General features: G+C 37.3%; 2 protein-coding genes across 2 annotated transcripts; both read right to left on the bottom strand.

The window, feature by feature from the left end:
* Window positions 1–24: 24 nt before the first annotated feature.
* Window positions 25–2,576, bottom strand: LOC142612687 (uncharacterized). Its single transcript, XM_075784822.1, has 6 exons — window positions 2,519–2,576; window positions 2,303–2,370; window positions 1,863–1,947; window positions 1,140–1,194; window positions 826–964; window positions 25–440 (listed from the first exon to the last, which is right to left on the bottom strand). Exons 3-6 carry the CDS (start codon window positions 1,915–1,917, stop codon window positions 339–341), a joined length of 351 nt encoding a protein of 116 aa, XP_075640937.1. The 5' UTR covers window positions 1,918–1,947; window positions 2,303–2,370; window positions 2,519–2,576; the 3' UTR covers window positions 25–338.
* A 49-nt stretch (window positions 2,577–2,625) lies between these two features.
* Window positions 2,626–5,087, bottom strand: LOC142612656 (uncharacterized). The gene is made up of 2 exons (XM_075784781.1): window positions 2,980–5,087; window positions 2,626–2,765 (listed from the first exon to the last, which is right to left on the bottom strand). The coding sequence occupies exon 1, from the start codon at window positions 4,763–4,765 to the stop codon at window positions 3,080–3,082; it is 1,686 nt and encodes a 561-aa protein (XP_075640896.1). The 5' UTR covers window positions 4,766–5,087; the 3' UTR covers window positions 2,626–2,765; window positions 2,980–3,079.
* Window positions 5,088–9,882: the final 4,795 nt, after the last annotated feature.

Raw genomic sequence — 9,882 nt, 5'->3', positions numbered from 1 at the left:
GAAAAAAAAAGTAATGCAAAGAAATTTGTGGCAAGATAACAGCGTGAGATTCGTGACATTATAGACTGATGAGGATTAAATAGAAAAAACACAGATAAGACATCAGGCACAAATTATACAGACCAAGCACCTATTGTAAACCTATCAACTCCCACTAAGATACAATGATTTGCAGATGATTCACATTTGACAATTATTGCCACTAGGAAACCCTCATTACTCGATTCACATTGTCTGACTAATTATGAGCTTGCCATCATGACCTTGAAATTAAAAAAGGCAGTGAACAGCTTCCATTTACAGTGAGGTACAGATCAGAAAGCCAAAAACAGGCATGTTTATTTATCTTCTGCAGGAGAATCTGCGGTTTCACCACTACAAGTAGCAGCACACAAAGCCTTCCAGATGGGAACCAACAGTTTCACTGGCGGTTTTTCTACCTGCAGAACAACTTTTCAAGATCCAGTAAGGTAATATTGTGACAAAATTTACCAAATTAAAACAAAAAAACAAATGAAGAATATGTAAGACTTTTAATCCTGATTATTCTTTGTGATCTTTTGGATGAGCATGTAAGCCAAATATTTAACAAATCAAGACCAATAACCAAATCCTCACCCTTCTACTTTTACCCATTATGTATTTTCTCCTTCACAATTCTACCCAAATTTCTCATCACAACTGGCTCTTTGTTGATTCAGCTGTCCAAGTGGCATCACTAGTTTTGCAATTTTTAACACGAGATATATGTGTTCATTTTAGTCAAGTTCAACGATAATGATATCTAGTGGCAACATATAATGGGCATGCACCAACATGTCTTACCTTGAATGCCAAAATTAGTTCTTTTTTGCCACAGACGAGCAAAACCAAGCTCCAGTAACAAGTAAATGGAGTCACATTCTCATTCAGGACAGGCTGAAGTATTTTGTCAATAGGAATAAAGCTACGAACAACTCTCCCACTGTATAAAAAATGCAGAATGAAAATTTATCAATTAAGGAGGAATTAGCTATGCCGCTATCTATTCATGTTTCTTTGATGCTACTCACAGATGTAATGGAAATCATGCATTGATAACAGCAATGAACCAATGTTATAATGCCAATTGCAAGTATCATGTGAGATGAAAGAATTACCCCCAATAGTGAGCTTCAAGTTGCACTCCAAGTGAAGGTATAATTACTAGAGACTCTGCATTTGAACAAAAAAATAAGCAATGAGTGCATGGAAAATAGGGTTTTTTTATATATAAGTAATAAGTTTTATTGATCAACAAAAACAATGCATCAAGTACAATGATTCTTGACTCCTAAAAATTTAGATAAAGGATGTGTCCCTGAAGCCAGCATCTACTCAAACAACGTTTTGAAAAATTGTAGCTTCAAATAAAAAACAGTCTGTTCACACCCCTCAAAAGTTCTAGCATTTCTTTCTTGCCAAAGACCCCACATCAAACAATGTGGAACAGCCTCCCATATTGAAATGTTTCTATGTCTCCCAAATCATCCCTGCCAAGAAGCTAGCAAATCTAAACCCTTTAGGAATCACCCATTGTACTCTAAAGAGACCAAAAACCATATCCCATAAATCTCTACACACAAGACAACACATAAGCAAGTGATTCACTGTCTCCCTGTCCTTCTTACATAAATTTCAAATGGTCATGTCACCATGAAGCTTATGCAAGTTCAAGAAATCAATCAGAGATATAATGCAATATTCTCTAAAATAATTTATTCAAATCCAGCAGCAATGTAGTAATTGTTATTCTAAAACTTGAGGTGCCACTCCTCACTTTATATTATAGTCCTGAAAATAAGAACTAAGAATAGATAAAGGAGCAGTCTTTAGCTTTTCACCTTTCTCAATAAGTGTCCCATAATATGATTTGACAAGGCAAGCACTGGAAAGCATGCTAAGAAGGAAAATGGTACCTAATGTTCCCTGCCACCAGAGATGCCATAAAGTTAAATTCGTATCTACCTATCTAAATAGTTACAACAAACTGTGTTTGTTATAAAAGCATTAAATTGCAACCGATCCGCCCAACATCAAACACCAATAAAAATCACAATGATTAAGTATTGGTGTTATTTAAATATATGTGTGTGTGTATTATATTCTTTGAGACATTCCTAGATATTAAAAAGTACAACACAAATCAAACATGCAGACCTGGGATAATAGAAGGTTGAAATTTGAAAGCACCACACACACATACACATCAGATACATGAGATACAAATTTGATTAGATCCTTTCTAACATGGGTAGCAGAAGGTAGACAATTCAAAGCCCACCTGTCATGGGCTATAGACGGTTTACACACCAACCACTTCGAGGATCTACTGCTATTGTTTCCAGTTACCTGATAAATCATAATGCCAATAGCTCATCGGCACTTAATAATTACTAATATACTATATGATGAACAACTGAAATGAAACAAACAGCAATTTTTCCTAGTAAGTGTAGAATGCTAAAGAACTAAAATGAAACAAAGTAAAATATATTACATTTAATAAGCAGAGATAGATGGCCTTTATGAACAGCAAAAGAACAAAGAGGTGGGCAAGGAAAACCCATGCAGAATTCCGTTTGATGACAATATGGTGAGTGTCCACTGGATGAGGTCCTTCACAGTCATCATGTATATAGAAATATCGTGAATTAGCAAGTTGGATTTTAGTCATTTTGAACTTAAAGCTAACAGCTTTTTAAGATGATCAGCATATGCTCATATAGTCCAACCAAAGGAAGCACCTGCACATGATAAAACAGTGTAAGCCAACCTTATATGATGAAAATAAAAATAACACTGCAACAGCTATTGTAGCAACACAAACATAAATGAACAAACAAAGAAAAGAATGATACTATACCAGAAAACAGGTTCTTAAAATACCTAAAGTGATTGCATGAAAGATTTGTTTAAAGTATGCACCAGGTGCTTCTATAAAAAATTAAAAGAACTTACAAGAAGAATCATTTCATACTGCAAGCAAGATTGAAACTTGCTGCATGAATTGCAAAGCAAGGATCACAAATTGCACTTTGCTGCTGATAAGCTTGCCAGTTCAGAAGTGCCACCCATTAGCACGCCAATATCTCCTAGCATTTTCATCACGACGAGCATCTTTGATCTTCAAATATAGCTTGTAAGCCCTTTCTACCTTATTCAAAGCCAATAATTTGTTATTTAGTTTGCTATATATAAGCCTGCTAGGGCAAAACCCCTTCCGCAAAGACTCTTCCATAACAAGTACAGCATTTTCAAGCTGCCCTATGTTGCAAAGTCCATTGATGACATACTCATAAACTTCCATATCTGAAGAATAACCGCATTCTTGCATCTCATCCCACATGCTTAACAACATTCCGCATTTACCAAACCTAGAAAGCCGCATAAGCAATAGCTTATAAGCACTCAACGATATTCTACATCCAACTTTTCTTGCTTTTTTGTAAATCAACATAGCAGCATGGGGCGGACCATAGCTGCACAAAGGTTCAAGGAAGGAGGTTACAGTCCCAGTACAGGGAATAAGACCACGATTCAACATCTCATCAAACAACTCAAGTGCATCGGCCACTTTATGGGCTTTAAGAAAGGCAGCAATTAATTTGGTATAAGTAATAACATCCGGGTCACAGTTATTACTCAACATACTCTTATAATACTTCATACACCCATCAAAATCTCCAACAGATATAGAGTTAAATATCATTGCATTGTAAGTTCCAGTGTCTGGCACACAACCTTTCTCCTTCATGTGCTCAAAAATCTCAACAGCATCATCAATCCGACCAGCCCTCCCTAAACCCTCAATAAGGTAACTGAAAGTCAAACAATCAGGACTAAACCCATCCACTAACATTGCTTTCAATACACTCTCAGTTTCACTAACTCTACCCAATTTTGACCACCCGCCAATAATAACATTATACGTCATACAATCAAATGGTATCTTCCCTTTAACTGAATTCAAAAACGAGTTTGCAGCACCAACATGGGATCTATGACACATACATTGTAAAAGCACATTCAAACACTCGGTATTACATTTCAACCCAAACTCTTCTACATTTCCAAACATTTGTATTGCTTTCGACACTCTATGAGCTCTAACAAAACTGTCCAATACAAATGATAGAGTCTCTAAATCAAGGCTCACGCCTTCCATTTTCATGTCACGCAATATTTCCATAACAAACTTAAAAAAAATTCTTCTTCCTAACGCTTTGATAATCACACGGTAACTATTAATGTCCTTAGCTATAGCCGGGTTCTTAATCGCCCAATTGAAAAACATAACCATTGCTTCACCACCTAAATTCCCTGTGTTCACTACTCTAGCAACAATGTCAAGACTCAATTCAATACCAACATTCGTTAAAGCCTGCTCGATTGCAGTTTTACCCTTCAGTTTCTGAAGGAAAACCCCTCGTAATTTCTCTTCGGGCAATAAAAAACCATCAACTGCTCTAAATTCAGCTACTTGTTTTGTGGGATTTTCAGAAAATCTAAATGGGTTTGGTGCTGAAGAGTTACGAGGGATTGGTAAAAGCTCAGAGAGCTGGTCAAGAACAAAACGTTCCTTGGGATTTATTTCGTTCTTGATGGGATTCGGTGATGGCTGGTCATCTAGAGTTGAAAATGGAAATGGAAAAATTGAAGTAGGTGAAGAGAGGTAGTGGGAATGGTACCTGGTTCTGTTGAAGCGCTCGAGAAATCCGACAAATCGTCCGGATTGAAACGCCATGAAAAGTCCGATATTTAACCGATATCTTTTGTTCGGAGACGATTACGACGGAGATTTGAGGTCTAAGGTCGATTCGTTGAGTCTACGGCCACCGTTGAGGAGGTTTTTTGTTGAAGAGCGAGATGGGTCTTCTTCGTCGGCGTTGGAATCGGACGAGCTTGAAGGCTTCGCCGGAGCTTTAAAAGAAGAGTAACTCTACTGGGTTCTCGAAGCTATGGAGGTTCAGAGATTTGGCTCATCGAAGCAACAGTGATGGCAAAGAGAGAGGCTTGGCCTTGTGTGGACTGGTACCGTCTGGTTCAGCTGAAAGAGAGAGGCTGTTAACGTTAGGTTATCCTTTCACATGTGTTCCTTCTTCTTCTTCTTTTTCTTCTTTTTTGACTGTTTGCCGTAGTTGCCGCAGATTCGTGTGCAGGAATGCCAGTAAATCCCTCCAAAGATTCAGCTGTGGTGTATAGTATAGGAAAAATTTTTGCCAAAATGGGCAATTAACTCCAATTGCCTTACCATATAGTTGGTTGGCAACATTTTAAAAGTTAATAGCAAATTAACATTTTGAGTTTCAAACACCCAATTTAGGCCTTAAAAGCTCGATTTGTATGTTTTGATCTGGAATAATTCCACGTGGAGTTTACCTAGAACTCAAGTCTTAGAGACTTAAGTTCTATACTGACTCTAGATATGGAACTCGAGTTTTGTGCTTTGAGATTCTACGTGGACGTCACTTAGAAATCGAGCTTTAGAAACTCGATTTGTTAAAAGTGAAACCAAGCCTTGAAATCTCGATTTTCAAATTGTGGTGAAATATTCTCCACGTGGTTTTTTGTCTGGGTCCCTGTATATCACGGGTCTGGTTTTTTTGTCTAGGTCTCTCGAGCACAATACACGTTCACTCTTACTCTCCCTCTCTCACCCCCTCTCTCATTCTCATACAATCCCAACACCCATTGTACTCTCCCTCTCTCACTCTCATACAATCCCAACATTCACATTTGCACATTCTCATGTTAGGTAAGTACTCACTGTCTCTAGTTGGTTGTTTGGTGTATATAGTTGTTAGTGGATTTTGCTAGGTTCATGTATCTAGTTGTTAAGATATATTTGTATCATGGGTATGTATGTATCATAGCTTTTATTGTTGGTTTGATATTTGTCTTTAGTTTTTTTTTTTTTTTTGCTTAAGTCTGAAATGATAATCATTGATATATTTAAGATGTATTGTTGATATATTTGTATTGTTAGGTTTTTATCATGGGTATGTATTATGACTATTTTTTTTGTTGTTTGACAGTATTGCCAAGTGCTTGACAGTATTGACATGGGTATGTATCAGAGTTGTGACAAAAGGTTTGTCAAAAAGATTATCTTCATAAACTTTCTTTATTATCTGTTGATGCACGGAAAACTACATTCCTAAATGCATGAACTATGAACCGATTTATTTTTTGGCTGTATGAACACTTTCAGTGTTTGTTTGTCAAACACTTTTACTTTTTTCTTGTCTTTACTTTTTAAAAATAAATTTAACAAAAAAGTTTTCTTTTTTTATTTCAAAAATAACCTAGCACTAAAAACCATATCTTTTCATAATTACTATGCAAATAAGGTTCCATAAAGCATGAGATACCCAAACAAACACTTAGTCCACCACATTCACCGCATAGAAAAATCAATATGCGGACCTTTGGCTATGGAAGGAAATTCAGCCAGTGATATTTTTGTGTTGTTTTAGCATCCTCCTTCATATATTTTCTATAACATTTTAGCTGATATTTGGGATACTATTCACCCTGTACTTTGTTTATTGAAAAAGCTATTGGTAAGTCCATAATTCATTGAGGCCTCCTTTAAATTGGGCCGCCAAGTTTCACAAATGGGCAGACTTTACCCAATAAAAACCCTGGTGGTGTTAGGATAGAGGCTTAAACTCCACGCGGACTTTTAGTCCTTAGTTTGGCGTTATGCATCTACAATACTTGCTATTATCCATTAAGGGCTCTGAACACATTCAAAGACTTGCACTAACAATTGCTATAGATCCATTCGGTCCATATTGGGATGACATAATGGGCCTCTTGAGCTTGTGGGTACTCTTACAAAGAAGGAGGAGATGGAGACCCTATTAATCTTACCCACACAGACAACCCTAAAACCACAACCCATTAAAATAAAATAAAAAACCTTTGATTGCATGTATTTGACATTGGACCATTTTTTGTACTAAAATAGGTTTGGAGTAAATATATTGAAAATAGGGGAAAGAAGCCACAAAGTCATGGCATCCCTTAAGTCCTGGTCCATTTAAAACCCTTTCTTTTCAGCACAAACCCTGATTAAGGGCATAACATAGGTCTTATAAAAAATCGTTGGACTTGTCCATACCATTAGAATTTAGAAATTCTGGAACGCTGTAAAAGAAAGCACTCTCTCTAAATAGAAACAGAATTTCATTTAATGAATTAGAATGACTATACAATGGACTCTAATGTACTTATTTACAATCATGTACAAGAGAAAGCAATAACTAACTCCCTAACTAACTCCCCTGTTTTCAAGGGAGAAACTGTTACAAATGAAGCTACCTAGCTATGACACGTGTAAGTCATCCCACTTGGGTACATTTCTTGTATTGAATGTATAATCTGATCATGATATGGAATAGACTCTATTAAATCCTCTAAGTCTTCACTTCTTAGTATTGTAGCTCTGTTTTGCTTAAGATCCTCTGTTGCGTTATGCCCTGCATCCAAATGTAGTGTTGTATGCTTCTGTGGTGCAGCACAGGATGCACCCTAATGCTTCATTACACGATGGGATGCACACACTTGCTGCTTCTCTTGCAATTGCATACCAACACTTTGCTTGGAAGCTTGCTGCTGTGAAATACTTCTACCTGACATATGATTCCTTTAACATTCCCCCTCAAGAGCAAAGTTCTTGTTTCTTCATTATCCTTTGTATAATCTGGATATTGAATTTTATGACTAGAAATATTAATCACTCCCAATTTTGCTAATAATCTCATAAAAGCATCAACTCCAAATGCCTTAGTGAATATGTATGCTAACTGATTTCTTGAGGAGACATAAAAAGTCTTAAGAGTACCATCAAGAATCTTGTTCCTCACTATATGGCAATCTGCTTCTATATGTTTAGATCTTTTATGGAAGACCGGATTTACTGAAATATGCAATGTAGCCTGGTTGTCACAATACATCAACACTGATTTGACATGTGAAATGTGCAAGTCTCTTAACAGATACAACAACCATGTTACTTCACAAGCAGTTGTGGCCATAGATCTATATTCTGCTTCAGCAAAAGATCTTGAGACTACATCTTGCTTCTTTGACCTCTATGAGATCAATGAATCTCCTAAAAACACGCAATATCCAGTCAAGGATTTCCTGGTGTCTGGGCAGCCAGCCCAATCTGCATCATAGAAAGCTTTGAGCTGTAAATTTGATTCTGCTGGGAAGAACACCCCTTGGCCTGGAGTCCCTTTGAGACATTGTAGGATTCTTGCAGTTGCTCTCATGTGAGGAACTCTTGGTTATGCCAAAAACTGACTAAGCCTATGAACTACATAGGTTATGTCTGGTCTACTTAGTGTTAAGTACATCAGCTTTCCAACCAGCCTTTTAAACTGACCAGCATCTATAAGCAGCCCTCCACCACCTTTGGACAGCTTAAGTTGCTGCTCCATTGGTGTTTTAGCAGGGTTACAACCACTCATACTTGCTTCTTTAAGTATATCAAGGGTATACTTCCTCTGATTAATGCTATTTCCTTTAGGACCTCTAGCAATTTCAAGACCTAATAAGTACTTAAGAGAACCAAGGTCTTTAATGCCAAATTTCTGGTCTAAAACCCTTTTTAGCTTAGCAATGCAAGTAGGATCATTCCTTGTGATGATCATATCATCAACATAGATCAATAATGCAGTAAAATAAGGACCATTAGAGTGAACAAACAATCAATGGTCTGCTTGGGATTGTGTGAAACCAAGACTTAAGATAGTGGCAGAAAGCTTGGCATTCCATTGCCTAGAAGCTTGCTTAAGACCATAGAGAGATTTGATCAACTTACACACCATAGGAGTGGTGGAACTGACAAAAGTAGGCTCCCCCTTACTGTGATAACCAAGAGGCAATGCCATATACACTTCTTCATCAAGATCCCCATGGAGAAAGGCTTTATTGATATCAACTTGATGAAGTGGCCATCCTTTAGCAGAAGCAAGAGCAATAAGCAACCTGACAGACACAGTCTTGGCAACAAGTGAGAAATTCTCCAAAAAATCAAGGCCCTCCCTCTATGTGTAGCCCTTAGCCACTAATCTTGCTTTACATCTGTCTATACTGCCATCAGGGTTGAGTTTGATCCTATAGACCCGCTTACACCCAATAGGCCTTTTATCAAGAGGTAGGGGAGTGACCACCCAAGTTTTGGTGGCTTTTAATGCTACAAATTCCTTATCCATGGCCTCCTTCCATAATGGATCCTGAACTGCCTGAAAGAAGAATTGAGGAGTAGGAGGACTGTCACTAACAGACATGACATAGGATTAGTATTGTGGAGCCAAGTGAGAGTAGGACAAACAAGCTGAAATATCATAAGGAGATCCTAAAGCATGAGAGGCTGCAACAGAACTTGGAGATGCTATGGATGTAGTGCAAGCATAGTCTTGTAAGTAGACTGGTGCTTTGTGAACTCTAGTAGACTTTCTAGGTGGTAGAGGACTTGCAGAAGAGTTAAAAGCAACAACAGGAACAGAATCTGACAGTATATGAGAATCAGAAGTGAATGGATCATTATTGGAGGAAGTGGAAGGTAATGAATCAGAATTGGAATGAGGCATGAAACAAGTTTCAATAGAACTAGCAGGTATATCAGGTATAGGAACAGGAGTAACAAAGGTGTCTAAAGTACCTTTTATAGCAAATGAATCTGTAAAATCAGTAGCAGTAATGGAAAAAGGAAATATACTCTCATGAAACAACACAATTCTACTGATAAACACAAGTTTGGTAAGTAAGTCATACACCTTGTATCCTTTAACACCAAAAGAATCCCGAGAAAATGCATTTTCTTACTCGTGGAGCAAATTTTGATCT

The sequence above is a fragment of the Castanea sativa genome, chromosome 1 (assembly GCF_040712315.1).
Source record: "Castanea sativa cultivar Marrone di Chiusa Pesio chromosome 1, ASM4071231v1".
Lineage (NCBI taxonomy): Eukaryota > Viridiplantae > Streptophyta > Magnoliopsida > Fagales > Fagaceae > Castanea > Castanea sativa.
The sequence above is the reverse complement of the archived record's forward strand: the minus strand, read 5'-3'. Positions and strand labels throughout refer to the sequence as shown.

What these genes read in the sequence shown, in the direction of transcription:
- LOC142612687 (XM_075784822.1), bottom strand. Translation starts at nt 1,917, where the DNA reads ATGCTTTCCAGTGCTTGCCTTGTCAAATCATATTATGGGACACTTATT. An exon ending in TGGGACACTTATTGAGAAAG is followed by an intron (nt 1,195 to 1,862) that starts GTGAAAAGCTAA and finishes GTTCAAATGCAG; the next exon opens with AGTCTCTAGTAATTATACCT. An exon ending in CTTGAAGCTCACTATTGGGG is followed by an intron (nt 965 to 1,139) that starts GTAATTCTTTCA and finishes TTTTTTATACAG; the next exon opens with TGGGAGAGTTGTTCGTAGCT.
- LOC142612656 (XM_075784781.1), bottom strand. Translation starts at nt 4,765, where the DNA reads ATGGCGTTTCAATCCGGACGATTTGTCGGATTTCTCGAGCGCTTCAAC.